General features: G+C 55.8%; 1 protein-coding gene across 1 annotated transcript; it reads right to left on the bottom strand.

Moving 5' to 3' along the window:
- Positions 1-5: 5 nt before the first annotated feature.
- Positions 6-7,267, bottom strand: CAPG (capping actin protein, gelsolin like). Its single transcript, XM_050937625.1, has 10 exons — positions 7,134-7,267; positions 5,804-5,838; positions 5,407-5,579; positions 4,087-4,241; positions 3,559-3,726; positions 2,805-2,954; positions 2,528-2,620; positions 1,893-2,025; positions 576-664; positions 6-171 (listed from the first exon to the last, which is right to left on the bottom strand). Exons 2-10 carry the CDS (start codon positions 5,824-5,826, stop codon positions 106-108), a joined length of 1,050 nt encoding a protein of 349 aa, XP_050793582.1. The 5' UTR covers positions 5,827-5,838; positions 7,134-7,267; the 3' UTR covers positions 6-105.
- Between the last annotated feature and the right edge of the window lie 10,134 nt (positions 7,268-17,401).

Below are 17,401 nucleotides of genomic sequence, written 5' to 3'. Positions count from 1 at the left end.
ATGGGTCCCTGCACAGGTCATTTAATGAGATGCCTGGTGGCTACAGAGCGGAGGGCAGGCCTGGAGACAAAGCTGTGCTGGGCAGCCTCGGGGCAGGCACCGGGTTCACTTCCAGCTTGCGAAGAACTGCTTGAAGAGGGGACTCTCACGGCCCTGGGGCAGGATCTCCACCTGCAGCCGACAGGGGGACAGAGACTGGTGAGGTGGGGATAATCCTGTGCTCCTATCATGAGGTGGGGGGCATGGTGGGGTCCCAAAGACACTCCCCTTGCATGGGAGGAGAGATCTGCCTTGGGGTGAAGGGCCCTGGGAACCATCTCTGTGCTCTCTGTTGGAGGAAGACAGGCCGGGGCGGAGAGCCAGGCAAAGGCCCAGAGATGTCCTGATTTTATAGGGACAGTCCCCATATTCAGGGCTTTTTCTGATATAAACACCTATTACCCGCCCCCCCCCCCACTCTGTCCCAATTTTTCACACTTGGTATCTGGTCACTCTATTGGCAGGGAGCCCCCCATCACCTCCCCATTTCCCTTCCCCACCCCCCAGGAGCCCGTCAGGGCCCAGCGTTCACTCACCTGGGTCTTTGGGGAGTACTTCATACGGGAGATGAAATCCTCAGCCACTTTCAGGGCTGCCTCCCGTTCCTGCTGGTTGGCTTTGCGACCTGGGCGAGAGGGAGGTAAGCCTCAGGGCAGCCGATCCCCCGCACACAGACACAAGTCTGGAGGGACAGGGCTGAGTGCTCTGCTGAGCACCTCTGGCACTGGGGGAGGTGCCCAGGATCGGGTGCTAACCCTGGGCAGAGTGACTGTGGGGCAGATGCAGACAGCAGGGAGCTGGAAGGGCCTGGGATGGAGAAGAACAGGCCAGCTGGGAAGGTGCTCCTGGGGGAGGGAGCAGGGCCAGGCCAGGTGGCAGGATCCCTGTGTGCAGATCACCCTGGCTTCCTTGCTGGGGACTCAGCCCAGGGGCCCAAACCGCAGCAGGGTTGCTCAGCCGAAGCAGGAAGCCCAAGAGGGTGGAGGGCTGCTAGTGGGGAACACCCATGCAGGCAGAGGGCAGGGGAAGATGGCAGCATGGCCGGGCAGTGAGAACACAGCTGTGGTGCCTCCATTCGTCCCCCACCACTGGGCCATGAGCTCTGGCCAGTAGGAGGATCAGCCCCGCCAGCCACGGGGGCAGCTTGGGGCACAGAGAGAGCGGGAAATGCCCTTGTGTGGCCCGTCTGGTGTGAAGTCTGCTCCCCGAGGGGGGTGGTGAGGAATAAGCAGGGCACTAGGCCTGGGGATGGGAAGAAAGCAGGAAGTCTCCTGCCCTGTTCTGGGGAATTCCTACCCATCGGAGCCCCCGAGACATGGAGAGGGGCTTTCAGACCTCCGGGGCCTGGGGAGGAAAGATGGGTCAATGGGGGAGGAGGGTGGATGAGGGCTAAGTGGGGAGCTCATGGGCAGGATGGCAGGGGAAATCCCGGCCCAACCCTTCCTAGAGACAGCGGAACCCGCAAGAGACTGACTCGCAAGGGGTTCAACCACCTGGATCCCTATGAGGGGGACGGGACGGCTGAGTAAGCTCCCGCAGCCGCACCCATGCTCTGCCCTGCAGGCTGCTGGGTGCTCCCCTGCTTGGTGCCCCCTGCCGCAGTGCATTAAAGCCAGCTGTGTGTACACTGAAAGCTGCTGCTGCTGCTTGCCACAGGGGTGTTCTGCAAAGGGGAAGGCGAGGTGGGGCTGGGGGCATGGCAGGTGGGAAGGGGGGTGGGGTGAATGGGAGGAGAGGTGGAGCTGGGGCAACCCCCAGATGAGGCTCACTGTTACCACTCAGGCTGTGCGTCTCTGCCCCCCCGCAGAGCCAACTGGCCCCCTGCAGGAGGGCCCGTGCCTGGGCGCCGTTACCTTTCCACACGTAGATCTTGCCACACTGGCCGTTGTCCAGGACGAAGCAGTCGTCGGTGCAGAGCAGGCCCTGGCTGAAGGGGCTGCTCCCGGACACCTTGGTTAGGTTCATCTTCCCTGTCGCGTCCGATACCTGCCAGGGACAAGGAGAGGTGGATCCCTTCAGTGCCCGCCCCCCTATGCTGCTGATCCCACCACAGGGAGCCCAGCCCCCTGCTCCACAGCCCCTCACCCAGCTCCACGGCCCCCCCAGCCTGCAGCTCCTAGTCCTCACACCCCCTCCCAGCCTGCAGCCCCAGCTCCTTCCCAGCCCTCAGCCTGCACCACGCCCCCCCAGCCTGAAGCCCCCAGCCCTGTTCCTCAGCCTACAGCCCTAGCCCTGCTCCACAGCCCCCACTCAGCACTCAGCCCTGTTCCCCAGCCCCCAGCCTGCACCATAGCCTCCACCCCCACAGCCTCAGCCCTGCTCCCCAGCCCCCAGCCTACAGCTCTTAGTCCCCATCCCCACAGCCTGCAGCCCCAGACCCTCCCCACTTCAGCCCCAGCCCTGGTGCCCCGCTGTGCCCAGGCCATGGCGGGGTGCCCTGCCCATGATGGCACGAGAGCTCTGAAGATGGGGTGGGGGAAGACTTTGCCTTATAGAGAGCAGCTGCCCCTGCGTTCTTCTGATCCGCCGTGACGTCCTCCTCGGGGCTGCCCTGCCTCAGAGCGGGCTTGGGACCCAGCACCTAGAGAAAGGGGAAATCTGTCAGAGCCCAGCGCCACCACCCCCCATCTCCAGCCTGTCCCCTCTGCCCCCAAGCAGGGCTTCACCCTCTGCCCCCTCCCCAATCCCAGCCCCACCCCCATGCCCTGAGCCTTCCCTGGATCCACCAGAGCAACAAGGGCCCCGCCAACCCTGCCTGGCCAGACCTGGATCATCTCAGGCGGCTCCTCCCCATCGGACACGATCTCCACCCGGGCCTTGCCCTGCCGCTCGCTGTCCCGGATGGCCAGTGCCAGGTCTCGGGCCTTGTTGCGCTCCAGGATGTTGGATGTCTCCCCACACCATGTGTAGATGGTCTGAGAGGAGAGAGGGGCACGCATGGAAATCCACCTGCCCGCCAGCGCCCAGCCTCCCTACCTCACCCCCCACCTGCCAACCTCCCCGCTACCCACCTAGCAATGCCAACGACACCATCTGCCAGTCCCTCTGCCCATCTGCCCCATGCACACCCAGCCCCCGCACACTGGCCAGTCCATCCCCAGCCCTGGGTGCTAATGCACCCTCCACTCACCCTCGCTGACCCCCCTCCATCCCGGGTGCTAATACACCCTCCACTCACCCTCGCTGACCCCCCTCCGTCCCTGGATGCTAATGCACCCTCCACTCACCCTTGCTGACCCCCCTCCGTCCCTGGGTGCTAATACACCCTCCACTCACCTTGGCTGACCCCCCTCCACTCCTGGGTGCTAATGCACCTTCCACTCACTCTGGCTGACCCCCCCTCCACTCCTGGGTGCTAATGCAGCCTCCACTCACCCTGGCTGATCACCCTCCACCCCTGGGTGCTAATGCACCCACCACACGCCCTGGCCAATACACCTGGCTGTGAATACAGACATATGCCACCATGCACAGCCAGGCCTGTGTCCGCCCATGCCCCTGCCCCCGGTGCGGTCTTACATCGCCCAGGTCCAGGATGAAGCAGTCCTCGGTGTTGTAGCTGGCCCAGCTCAGCTCCCGTTCGGTGGCCCGGATGTTTTTCTTGCCCTTCACTTGGTAGAGTTTGCGGATGGGCCCGGAGCCCTGGCTGGACTGGGTTTTTTGAAAGGCGGACTCCACACCGCCCTCCTGAGGGGCAGAGACAGAGAGGGGCCCTGAGCGCCAGCCGGGCAGGGAGCATGGGGACTAGCTGGGGGGGTGGCAGATGGAGCAGGTCAGGATTGGGGTGGGGAGGAGGGGAGGCAGGGGCTGACCCGTGGCAAAGGGAACAGGTTGAGGGGTCAAGGGAGGGAAGCAGGGCAGGCCTGGGGTGATGGTGAGGGGTCAGACAGGTCAGGCCAGGGTTGGGGGTTGGGGAGGGGTCAGACGGGTCAGGCTGGAGCTGGGGTGGGGGGTGAGACAGGGCAGGCCGGGGTTGTGGGGGGGTCAGACAGGTCAGGCCAGGGCTGGGGAACAGTTGGGGATCTGAGGCGGGCCCCTCCCCGGTACCTGGTACTTGATGCCGCGGGGGAAGTACTCCATGAAGACATCAGACTCGTTGCCCTGCACCTCGCGGTGCTGGATGGGCCGCTCGCCCAGCAGGGTGTTAAGGTGGGTGGAGAGCACGGCGCAGGCCCCCTGCTCATCCCGCGAGGAGCTCTGGCCTGGGCGCGGTGGGGGAGGAAGAGCAACGGCTGAGCTGCCACCAGGCTAGCAGGGGGCCCGGTCTCGGCCCGTGCTAAGGTTTGCCAGGTGTCCAGTTTTTGGCCAGAACACCCAGTCGAAAAGGGACCTTGGTGGCTGTGGTCAGCACTGCTGACCAGGCTGTTAAAAGTCTGGTTGGTGTGGGGCTGGCCGGCTCCCTACCTAGTGGGACGACCAGGGAGGCTCCTTGTGCTGCTCCCGCCCCAAGCACCAGCTCCGCAGTTCCCATTGGCCAGGAACTACAGCCAATGGGAGTTGCAGGGCTGGGGGCAGCATGCAGAGCTCCCTTGCTGCCACTCTGTCTAGGAGCTGGAGGGACATGTTGCTGCTTCCCGGGAGCCACCTGAGGTCAGCACCACCTGGAGCCCACACCCCAAACCTCCTCCCGCCACCCCAAACCCCTGCCCCAGCCTGGTGAAAACGAGGGAGTGAGTGAAGGTGGGCGAGAGTGAGCGACGGAGTAAGCGGGAGCGGGGGCGGGGCCTCAGAGAAGGGGCGGGGCCTCGGGGCAGGGCAGGGGTGTTCGGTTTTCTGCCATTAGAACATTGGCTACCCTGACGGTGCCCCGTGGCACCAGGACGGGCTGCGCTGTGGGCTGGGGAGCCCTACAGGGTGGCCAGGGGGCCCAGGCTGATGTGCTCAGCAGAGAGCCCAAGGAGCCTGAAGTCTCCTCACCCCATAATGGGAGCCCCCGGGGGAAGGGGGCTGGCAGTGCCATGCCAGGGAGTGCGGTTAGGGCAGGGAGCAGAGCCCGAGCATAGGGCCCCTTGCTTGGCCCTGGCTGGGCTCTCACACCCCTGCTAGCCCAGAAGGGCAGCTCCAGGCCCTGTCTCAGAGCTCAGACCCTGGTCTCTGCCGGCCAGGGCGCTGTCCCCTACAGTGTGTGAGGAAGGGGCGGGGAAGCCCCAGGTCTCAGCTAGGGACGCCAGCTCACCGGCGCTGTCAGGGGAACCTTGCCCCAGCTCATGAGGGGGCAAATCTCCCTCAGTGGGGCAGGCATGGCCCAGGGTGCCAGCAGCCTCAACTCGGTCATGGCGCCAGCACCCCGCTTCCCCCCTCCAGGCTGCCTCACCCCACAGGGCTGGCCGGGAGCCCGGACTTCCATGCCAGAGAGCCGGCCCTTACCGATCCAGATGTGCAGGTTGGCTTGCTCCTCCGGCCCATTGTGCAGGACCAGGTAGGAGTCCCCCGAGTAGAAGATGCCCTTGGACTCTGCCGGCACTGGGACCGGCTTCATCTTCTCCACCCGCCAGATGTGCAGGCCCGGCTGGTTCACCGAGGCATCAAAAGGGGAGCCGCTGCCGGAGTGAAAAGAGGCTGGGGTGAATCCGGAGAGGGGTGGAGGGGCTGAGGGTGGTAGGGGCAAGATAGGGGTAAATCCAGATTGGGATGGGTATGGGGGAGGGGCTGGGGGTAACTCCAGGGGACAGGGAGGGGTTGTGGAAAATCCAAGTGAGGAGGGGTGTGGGGCAGAAGTTAAAGGTAAATCCAGGGAATGAGGTTGGGGAGACTGGCTTGGTACCTTTTGGGGATCGCTGTGTACATGGTGTCAGGGCCCTGGGGAGAGAGAGGAGCTGGTTAGCATTAGGGCCCGGCACAGCCTGGCTCCCTGGCCAGGAGATGCCCACCATGCTGGCGGGTGAGGGCTCCTGCCCTTTGGCTGGGCTGGGGACCACAGGCCCCTCCTGGCCTGGACACTGAGAAGGTAACAGAACTGGTTTGGCTGCTGCTGAGTCATCCCCAGCCAGGCAGAGGAAGGAGGAGATGGGGCCAGGCGTGTGGGTGCAAGGACCCCCCTGTCAGGGTGGGTGCTGGCCCAGAGAAAGCAGCCCCGCCCCCTCCCCCCCAGCACTGGCCATGGTGAAGTAGGGCTGGGTGTGCTGTGTGTTATTCCCTGGGGGGTCTGACATCCTTTCACACTCCCTGTTACTTCACAGCCCACTGTGGTCAATCATGCATTGCGTTTCTCACCCGCTTCCCTGCCAGCCCCAGCTGCCCTTGGGGGGCCACTACCCAGCTCCGCTCTGAAGGCTTGTTTATCTCCCAGCCATCTGCCTCCTCAGCACACATCCTGCTGAGAAGGGCCGTCTGACAGCCCGAGAATCAGCTCCCCACACCCCCTCCCACCAGCACCTCTGCCACCTGGTGCCCTCTGCATGGCCCAGCTGATCCCTGCCAACCCATTGGGTCCCTCCTGATCTGGATTTGAACCTGGGGCCCTTGGCTTTATGCCCAGCCCCATGCTGTACAGCCTGGGAGCTAGTGGCTGCCTACAGCTGCCTGCAGCCACCTTAAGGGTGCAGATGCCAGGCTCATCACTAAATCCCCGCTCATCTGATGAGGTGGGGCAGCCTGGCCTGCAGTGCAAAGCGCTGCATTGCTGACAATGGGGGGGCCAAGCCCCAGAGCCCTGGCCAAGCCCTGCTTGGGGCTGGCCGAGCCGCCTGCCTGACAGTGCCCCCCTGGCAGTGATGGATCCTGCCCTCATTGCAAGCCAGGCCAACTGCCCCCAAACCCGGGCGCGTCCCTGCAGCTGGCCCCCTTGCCGGCAGCCTCAGCACCCTCGGCAGGGTAGAACTGTCCGGGGACTGACGTCCCATCCCGCCTAGTGCTGCCAGCCCCCCCGGATTATGTCATGGGACGAAACCTCCAGGAATACAGCCAGCCCGAACTGGCAACTCAAGTCCCTCCAGACAGGGACTGCTCGGATAAGCCAGCCCTGATCCCCTGCTTGGGTCCCAGCCGCGCACAAGAAGGGGTTACCCCCTCACACTCAATTACTGCACCACAACTGGAAGGTTTCCCCTTGCCTAACGAGGCCTGCAACAAACGGAAGGAACAAAGTTACTCACCGAGGGAGTCGTCAGCCTCTACTGCAAAACCTTAAACTGCAGGAGTTTAAAATCAGATTTCCTGGGAGGGGCCATCCCTCGCCCACACCCTGTTCCTCTCCAGCAACTCGCTTCTCTGTGGCTGCAGGGGAGAAAGAATCAGGCGCTGCCTGGCCAGTGACTCATCTGACTCCTGACCTGCCACCCAGCCTACCAGTGCCCGTGCTGGGCATAAGGAGACCTAGCAATTGGCAGCTCATTCGCTTTTCATTAATGTTATTGTTATAAACACTTGCCTGGGTTAGTGTTTTACTCATTTTAAAAACGGTTTTCAAAAAGATCTGAAAATACAGCCCAGCGAAGCTAAGTTACATGCTTCAGCCCCAGCCAGAGGGGCCCAGGGCAATGGCCCTGCTTTCCACCTCCTAACGTAGGCCCTCCACTTGCGACCCTGCCTAAACCCGTCCCACGAGCTCCCTGAGGGTCGCGACCCCCAAGCTGAGAAACACTTTCGAAAGACAACCATTGTGCAATGACGTGATTGGCGACTTTGCATCGAAAAAGGGCTGGCGACGTCGCTTTTAATGAAGGCCAGTATTTCTTTCCAATACTGTTCATTTCATTGAATGTGGACTGGATAACAAGTTTATTAGTGTGTGATGTTGTCATGGAGTCGCCAGGCGATGCACTGGAACTGCGCCCCATAAAGCCAGTCAGGACTTTGGGGAGCCTCCTCTCCCTCGGAGCAGACTGTCTTCAGGGCAAGAAGCTCACATGGCTTCACCTCCTGGGTCTCTCCTTGGAGCATTCACCATATGCCCCTCCGTGCGCTTCCCACAGCGAGTCCACCCAGGCAGGGTCCTGGGGAAGCCACAGGGTCCTGCACCCCCACTTTGCAGTCGGATGTGCCTCTCACCAGCCAGTAAAACAGAGGTTTATTCGATGACAGGAACACAGTCTAAAACAGAGTTTGTAGGTCCAGCGAATGGGACCCCTCTGCTGGGTCCATTCTGGGGCCCAGTGAGGCAGACAACCCACGTCTGCCCTCACTCCTCATCCCCAGCCAGCTCCAAACTGAACCCCCCCCACCAAGCCCCTCCTTTCTGGCCTTTGTCTCTTTCCCGGGCCAGGAGGTCACCTGATCTCTTTGTTTACTTTTAGCTATTCCTTTGCAGGGTGAAGGGCCCCGGCCATTTGTCAGCCATTAATGCACACTTGAGACTTAAGAAATGCATAGGGGAAACTGAGGCACCCACACAGTATTCAGAAGAAACATTAAGAACGGTCTCACTTCGTCACAGTTGTGTGTTGGGGAGGGGGAATATTCCTGCTCTGGGCCCTCAATGGGCTCGAACTGTCTTTGCATCCGGCTAGTCCAGTCCTGAGCCCCACCCCCAACACTGCCAGTGCCCCTCACTCCCGACCCGCAGCCCCCTGCTAGCCCAGCCCTGTCACCACCCTTATCTCTGCTGCAGCACGTGGTGCTGTATATAAACTAGGGCAGAAGATCAAGTCCTGCTGGAGCAGATGGAGCTGGAGGGGGTGTCCATGTGCTGGGCAGACATGCAAAGAGCAGGGAAACAATCCACTGGAGGAAGGATGTTTAATAAATGAAGGAGACTGTGGCCTTGGGCAGAGGACCACGATCTGGCGGGATGGTTTGCACAGCTGAGCAGAGAAGATAAAGGAGTTAAAAAGGGCTGGAGAGGGGAGGAGTGGGACGTGGTGTTGATTGTGCCAGGGAACTGGAACTGAATCCCAAAGAGCGAGAGGCTCCCTTCTCTGAGGGAAGGAAGATCCAAGGAGAGTGCCATGGGTGCTGGTCACCCAGCCCCCATTGGGTAGAAAGGATGGAAATGACGCAGTTCTGAAACCAGAGGCTGTGCTGGTGGGGGAGGTTAACTCCCCAGATAAGCTATCTGCTGGGTAATCGGTGCTGCCAGACATGCGTCATGCTAGAGCTCCTTGAGTGCTGTGCACAGTAGCTTTGTAATCCCAATGATAAAGGCCCTACACAGAGCAGATGCCCTGCTGGATCTAAACTGAGAGGCTGTGACTATGGCTTCACTTCAGAAAAGGTGTTTTTTACACCGGCCTAATGAACTCGATGCAAAATCCTGGAGAAAAGGATCCAGAGCGGAGCTCACCTCAATGGAGCTAGTCAAAGTGAACCCCAGCAGGGTTTATCTCCCCACTAGTCTGCGTCATCTGCAAACTTTACCAGCAATGACTGCATATTTCCTTGCAGATCACTGATAAAGATATGGAACCGCATTGGCCCAAGAACAGATCTCTGAGGAACCCTGCCTAGAAACACCTTCTGGGATGACGATTTCCCACTAACCGTTCCATGTTGAGCTCTATCAGTTAGCCAGTTTTTATCCCATGGATTAGGTCCCATAACGATTCAGCATTATGCTACTTTTTCATCAGAACATTGTGCAGCACTGATGCCCTACAGAAATCCAAGTACATTATTATTTACTGTTTACAGTATGGTAGCATCTTGGATCCCCCAGTCACAGAGCAGGACCCCATTGTGCCAGGCGCTGTACAAACACAGACCAACAAGACCGTTCTCTCCCCCAAAGAAACTAATCTAAGTAAAACTAACATATCTAAGTATTTATGTCAACACAGTTACCGTTATCAATTCGACTTGTGATCTGATCAAAGAATGACCACAAGTTTATTTAACAATCCCTATTCTCCATAAAGCCATGCTCATTTGCATTAATGGCGCTGCCTCCCTGCTGGTGGGCGAGGGGTGAATGGTAAGTTGCAGAGAAAACTGGTCCATTAATGAGTGATGAGGGGACGTCGATCCAAGCATAACCCTGGCCAGCTGGACAAGAACTACTCTGGCCACAACCCGTTCTTTCATAATCAAGGGTCCTCAGTTTTTGAACTGTCTCCCTCCCAGGGTGCATAGGCTGCCCTCCACCTCCCTCCCTTCCTCACAGCAGCCTTTCAGAAATACCTCCTCCACCTGGTCATCTCACTCAGCCCCTGCTGCAATGAATGGGACAGTCTCACAGATTTTAAGCTCATGAGGGCCCATTAAAGCATCTCAGCACAGGTCCTTCAGCTACACCTGTACTGAGCCTAAAGTCTCTCATTAGACGAAAGCTTTTCAGTCCACTGGAGTTGCATGCTAGAGACAGAGACCAAGAGAGTCCCAGCTGCCCCTAGTGCTGGAGGAACTGCTCAGGTAAGACGTGCCCAGACAATCCCAGCAGGCAAACCATGCCCCATGCCGCAGAGGAAGGCAAGCCCTGCCCCCTTCAGAGCTCTTGTCTCAGGCTCTTTGCAGACTCTGGCAGGTGCTTCGGCATCACAGCCAAACCAGCTCAAGACGGAGGATTTTGAAATGGAAGCTGAGATTCTGGAGAACAATGAAAGAGAATGTCTGCCTCCCCGCCCCAGCTAGCGCTTCCTGAGCTCTTGCCCCGGGGCAGTGCCCTGGCTTTGGCAAACACTGGCTGGAAGGAGAGCTGAGTACATAGTTGGGGGGAAAACGGAAACTGTCTGTAAATACGCGAAGGGTTGAATCAGCTTGGAGAGAGGGGACTCTATAAGAGCTTGGAGGGAGGGGACTTTATAGCAAAAGGGAGAGGGAAGGGTGCTAAAGCAAGTGAGCAGAACATCATGTCAGACTTTTCACAAAGCCATCGCCCTACATCTGGCCTCTTGGCCCCCAGCCTCAAGGGAAACCTGGGAGCTGCATTCATAATGTTGCTAGACAAACCCATGGCCTGAGCAGAGACACCGGATTACAACAATCTATAACCCACTAACGACCCACCCCAGCTGTCTTCCCCCTTTTTCTTTCCCCCCTATGACTGGACTGGTGCTAATGGACCACCTCACTTTGAATGGTCCCTTGAAATATGTATTAATTCCTTATGCTAAATCAGGGGTCGGCAACCTTTCAGAAGTGCTGTGCCGAGTCTTCATTTATTCACTCTAATTTAAAGTTTCACGTGCCAGTAATCCATTTTAACGTTTTTAGAAGGTCTCTTTCTATAAGTCTATAATATAGAACTAAACTATTGTTGTATGTAAAGAAAATAAGGCTTTAAAATGTTTAAGAAGCTTCATTTAAAATTAAATTAAAATGCAGAGCCCCCCGGACCGGAGGCCAGGACCTGGGCAGCGTGAGTGTCACTGAAAATCAGCTCGCGTGCTGCCTTCGGCACATGTACCATAGGTTGCCTACCCCTATGCTAAACCATCTGTTCCACCTTGTGTGTAACTGGCACTCGGAGCACCTTTTCCAGGCCCAAGGAGGAGCTCTGGGCAGTGCCAATGCTTGTCTCTCTCATCTGCAGAGGTCAGTCCAACAAAGGAGATTACCTCTCACCCCTTGTCTATCTCATCTCCTCTGGGCACACCCCCATTCTCAAGCCTCACACGTTAGCACCCCGTGCCCCAGACTGGAACCTCTCTCTTGCTCCTGGCAGGCCCCCCAGCTGGAGTGAGGCATGGGCCCATGAACTCCCCTGGAAAAAGGAAGCCCAAAGCAATGATGCCGACGCTTTCCCTTCAGGACCACAGGGTGTCGCCCTTCCCTCACGGAGAGCACTGGGGCAGAGCCGGGGAGCTGTCCTGGGATCAGGGGAGGGACTGTAAGTGGGCTGGGAGTGAATGGGGGAGGGTGGGGGGAATCAGGGAGTCTCTGGGGTGGGATAGGAAGGGGATGGGGAGGCTCTGGGGGAGGGTGGGGGATCAGGGAGTGTCTGGGAGGATGCGGGGAGGGATGGGGGAACGGGGAGGCTCTGGGAGGATGCGGGGAGGGATGGGGGAATGAGGAGGCTCTGGGAAGATGTGGGAGGCTTTGGGGAGAGGGTTCTGGGGACCAGGGAGTCTCTGGGGTGGGATAGGAGGGGGATGAGGAGGCTCTGGGGATGGGATGGGGAAAGTTCTGGGGGAGAGTTGGGGGGATCAGGGAGTCTCTGGGAGGATGGGGGAATGGGGAGGCTTTCGGGAGGAAGGGCTGGGCGGGGCTCAGGGGGAGGCATTGCTGGATTCCCCGTTGTGGCTTGGCAGTCATGGTCGGTTGGTTTCCTCTTTACTCTGTCTGCATTTGCAGAGAGAGTTTCCGTCTGTAGTGCTGCAACAGGCAGGTCCCCCATGCTTGTTCCATTCCTTGTCCCAGAGCCCAGGGTGGAGTGCTGGGTGGCTGCTCACATCCAGCCCCCTCTGTGCACACCTGGGGTTTGAGGAGCTCTGAGAAATCACGGCCAGAGGAAAGATTCCTCAGTAAGACCAGGGAGTGCAGCAAGGCCTGCAGTCCCTGGCCCACGCTCAGGCTCAGTGTGGGAAAGTTCTCTCTGGCCCTTCCTCACTTCCACCGCAAATTCAGAGCCAGTTGGATGGCAGGACAGCCTGACCCTTGGGTGTCATGTATGCAGCGGGATGCAGAGGCCACACAACGCGGGATAACCCTACTGCAGAAAGGACAGAGACAGTAAGAGTTCTCCATTGAGTTCAATGGACGTTCGGAGGGTTGGGGCCTACATTCACAGCACTCTGCCAAGGCTTGTGTCCAGCGGATGGAGCTGTCACAGTTTCACAGCTGCCAAGCCCAGAAAGGACCATTGCGATCATCTAGTCTGACCTCCTGCATAGCACGGGCTGGAGAACCTTGCTCAGTAATTCCTGCAGCTACTGGTTGAGCTAAAGACAACCTCTTCAAAAGAGACATTCAACCTGACTCCTCGCAATGGAGAAATCCTCCATGTCCCTGGGCAAGTTGTTCTAACAGTTAATTAGACTCACTTTGAAAATTCTTCACACAAAAGTGTGCTGGGCCCAGTGGCCTGACTGCAGAAAAGAAACTTGATTTTTGACCCAAATGTTGTATTATGGAAAAAGATGAGTGAACTGCTTCATTGGATTCAATTCTGTAATTTTGCCAAATAAATACAAGTAACTGCAATGGAAAAGAAACTTGATCTGCTGGAGCCTGGAGGATGCAAACAGGAGACAGAAACCTGTTTTGTGAGACTGATGAAAAGCACAGCTGCTGAAAATAAATACAGTTCAGAGCTCTTTCCTCATATGCATCTATCTATCTATCTATCTATCTATCTATCTATCTGTCTTGGAGTGTCTGGGGTCTCTTAGCTTTAATGCCTTAGTCATGAGTGACCCAACCCCTTACCCACGGAGTATCCAGGTGGGCACTCCAGCGATCACTCCAGGATCAGATCACCCCAGGATCAGACTTCAGCTTCTAGCTCAGACCACTCCATGGGAAAGAGGAGCGATGGGAGAACATCCCACCTGCATCCAGCAGAGCCATTGCTCTCAGTCTGGACTGATGTTTGTCTATCTCTGTATCAACAACAGAGCAGCACAGTCGCCCTTCGGGAGCTGTTTTTCTGGAGGACGGCGCCTGTGGCAGAATAAACCTGCCATGTAAATTTCCTGGGTACAGTGGTAGACGGCTAAGGGGTGACTTGATCACAGTCTGTCAGTACCTACATAGAGAATAAATATTTAATAACGGGCTCTTCAATCTAGTAGAGGAACGTCAAACATGATCCAATGGCCGGAAATTGAAGATAGACAAATTCTGAACGGAAATAACGCATACATTTTTAACAGTGAATGTAATTAACCATTTGAAACAATTTAGCAAGGGTCGTGGTGGATTCTCCATCTCTAACTAATTTAAAATCAAAATTGGGTGCTCTAGGAATTTTGTTCAAGACGTTCTCTGGCCTGTGTTGTTCAGGAGGTCAGATAGATGATCACAGTGGTCCCTTCTGGCCAAGGAACATATGAATCTGTGGTACAAGCCATAGACACAGATTGAAAAGAAAATGTTGTTTAGCACATCTCCATTAAACCCCAGAGAATGAAGCAATTATGTGCCTGCATAATATGTTTCACTATACGTAGGCATGTAATATTGCATAATATGACTGTTAACCAAAAGCATATAGTAAAATGACAGATCATGTGGACGATAGAGGTAGCATTAAACAGTTTTGTCCAAAAATACCACAAGAAATGTCTCACTTTGCAAATATATCAGCAAAGGACAGAGCAAAAGATTTTCCTGGAGAAGTATTTGAAGACAGAGGAAAACACTTTTGCAAAATGTGTAACATTGTTCTTGACCATGAGCAGAAATCAGCTGTTGCAAACTATCTGAACAAATCACAGAAGCCTTTAACGAGAAAGTAAGATTTGCAAGGAGAATCTCATAAAACACACCACAATTTTACCCTGTTTCAACACAACAACTATTGCACAACAAGAGTGGTTGGAGGTTATCTGTAATTGGATCTGAACGTGGGTCAGTAAAAATATACTACCATCTAAAACAGACAGTCCTCTGTTCTGACAGTTTCTTAACCTTCAAGTCAAGAATGGTGGTGCAATTCCAGGAAGTTACCAGCCACAGATGTCTGCAACAGTGAGCAAAATAAACTTAAGGACAAAATGGAGGAGGTCTTCATTTTGATGAAATGACTGATGATGAAGGCTGCTACACACTTCACAACTGCATTGCACGGTTTGCACCATTGGTGAAAGACAGCTCTGGAAAGGTGTGCTTTTATCTTGCTAACATCCAGAAAACAAATCACAGCTCTGCATCTTAAGCTGTTGTTTAAATGGCGCACAATTGCAAAATTGCTTACAACAGTGTGGTAACGTACAACGTACATGAAAAAAAGCTTTCATTTCTGGACTGTCTGGACAGTTTCCCTGTAGCATCCATGTTACATGCCTTGCCCACATAATCAATATGGTGGGAGAAAGTTTTCATAAGGGCTTTGAGAATGTCAGTGAATTTTCACACATGTTCTGTACTTCAGAGGGCAAGAAAATGACGTACTTAAATTATCTCAGGAAAAAAGTTCCCAGGACAGCAATGGCACCAGAGCCAGTAGCAGCTAAATGGCACGGCTCTCTCTTTTGCTGCTCAGTACAGCACAAAACTACTCTAAATATTATCACAGCATAGCTGAAGAAGAAATATGTGTTTATGGCATCTCAGCATCCCATAGGCAGGGCCGGCTCTAGGCACCAGCATTCCAAGCTGGTGCTAGGGGTGGCATTCTGCAGGGGGCGGCAGTCCCTGTTGTTTTGTCCCCAAGCAGCGCACCAAATTGCCGCCACGGATAGCGAGGACAGTCCGTGTGCCCTTAGGGCGGCTCACGCGTTTCCGCGGTGGCGGCAATTCGGTGGCAGCTTCTATGTTTAGCTGTCCGGGGCGCCTTCAGCTAAACATAGAAGCTGCCGCTGAATTGTTGCCGCCGTGGAAATGTGCCTGCCGCCCTAAGGGCACACAGACTGCCCCCGCCGTTTGCGGCGGCAATTCGACGCGCTGCTTGGGGCGGCGAAAACTGTAGAGCCGGCCCTGCCCATAGGTTGTAGGTGCTTAAAATAATGTTGTCAGGTGAGGCCCAGTGTTTAATGTGGAAGATTGTGGTACATTTTATCACTGAGATCTGCAAGCCAATCCTTGAACGAATGGGTACGTTTGCAAGCCAGAGACGATGCATTCTCTTTGCTTTTGAGAAATTGAAGAGCATTTTCTGTTTCTTGAGACTTATGTTCAGTTTTCAGAGGATGCCGGTCAAAAGCTTCTCAAGGCTGAAGATGTCAATAATATTGTAACCACTGATCCTGGCATGAATTTGGTGCATCTATGTCGAACTGCTATTGACAATTCATCTGCAAAGCTAATAAAATGCAGCGGTGATTGTGATGGAGTAGGGGCTGTCTGTGTGGGGAATGGGAGAGCAGGGGAGGACTTTAGGGGATGGACGATACCCGAGCCTGTAACCTGAGCTAGGTAAGGGAGGGGAAAGGTCAACACCTTTGCCAGGGAAGGGGGACAAAGGAAGGGAGGGGCAAGAGGGGAAGCAGTTTGAGTTTGGGCGTGGGGCTGTGTGGGCAGAAATCAGGGTATCCTAGCGAGGATCCAAGCACCCTGAAAGCCCAGAAGGACTTGATAGAGGGGTCCTGACTGTGCCTGCAAGCTCTGCTGTAACCTGTGTTCCTGTTGTCCAATAAACTTTCTGTTTTACTGGCTGGCTGAGGCCTTGTCTACACTACAAAGTTGCAGCGCTGGTGAGGGGGTTACAGCGCTGCAACTTAGGATGTGTACACACCTGCAGGGCATTACCAGCGCTGCAATTCCCTGTTTGCAGCGCTGGCCGTACACCCAGTCGTGCCTCGGGTGTAGAGGATCCAGCGCTGGATCACCAGCGCTGGTCATCAGGTGTAGACACTCACCAGCGTTTTTGTTGACCTCCGTGGAATAAGCAGGTATCCCAGCATACCTGAGGAAGCCTCTCTGGTAATCAAGCAAACTCCACTGCCCTCCAAGCAGGTCTCCTTCCCTGCGGTGTGCTCTGGCGTTCCCCGACCCCCCTTCCAAGCAGGTCTCCTTCCCCGCGGTGTGCTCTGACGTTCCCCGACCCCACCTCCAAGCAGGTCTCCTTCCCCGCGGTGTGCAACAGCGCTGCAGCGTGGCCACATCTAACACCACTTGCAGCGCTGGTTGCTGTGTGGCCACTCTGCAGCGCTGGCCCTATACAGCTGTACTAATACAGCTGTAACAACCAGCGCTGCAAAATTGTAGATGTAGACATACCCTGAGAGTCACTGTGGGTCCCAGGAAGAGGGCTGCAGGACTGAACTCCCCACACTCCGTGACAGTGATACTCAGAGGAGTGGGCAATCTGCTATCAAATCCCTTCAGTGGGTATGACTTGTCAGTCCCAGAGGAGTTCTTGTGATGACACACATCAAAGAGGATGACGCTTCAGTTCCTTGCTCCGGTCACATTCCCGAAGAGTTTGCTTTGTGCACTGACGAGGTGGCACCCGATGCGATCCAGGGAAATGGATTTGCGATTCGGCTGCCAGGGAAAGTGGACATTGATTTGTTTTGGTCTTTGACAGCTAATCATCTCGTCATTTGACAAAGCCAGCTTTGAGACACACAAATGCAAGAACCAATGCAGCTTACGCAGAGCATAGCAGCTTGCTGCGTAATCTTGTCCTGTCCCACCAAAGTCGTTCTCTTTCCGACGCTAAATGGAAGGAGCTGGCGTTCCTTTAGTTTAATCTTGGAATTTAAAAATACGTGATATTAAAAAATAATTTGTCTTCCCTTCCTCTTTCTATTTGGTTTCAACTTTCTGAGTTTCAGTTATTTAAAACAAAGGTATTATTTCTGCTGGAGTTTTCATCTCAGGTGTGAAAGAAAGACACACTATAGTTGTGCAATTACCTGGCATATATTTGTGCAGCACAAGAACT

Source organism: Gopherus flavomarginatus, chromosome 2, assembly GCF_025201925.1.
Source record: "Gopherus flavomarginatus isolate rGopFla2 chromosome 2, rGopFla2.mat.asm, whole genome shotgun sequence".
Taxonomy (NCBI): Eukaryota; Metazoa; Chordata; order Testudines; family Testudinidae; genus Gopherus; species Gopherus flavomarginatus.
Note: the sequence above shows the minus strand (reverse complement) of the source record. Positions and strands in the feature narration are given on the sequence as shown.

Excerpts from the sequence above, each read along its gene's own strand:
- CAPG (XM_050937625.1), bottom strand. The coding sequence starts at position 5,826 with ATGTACACAGCGATCCCCAAAAG. Across the intron at positions 665-1,892 it reads CAAGATCTACGTGTGGAAAG|GTCGCAAAGCCAACCAGCAG; the intron begins GTAACGGCGCCC and ends CCTCTCGCCCAG. Across the intron at positions 172-575 it reads AGTACTCCCCAAAGACCCAG|GTGGAGATCCTGCCCCAGGG; the intron begins GTGAGTGAACGC and ends TGTCGGCTGCAG.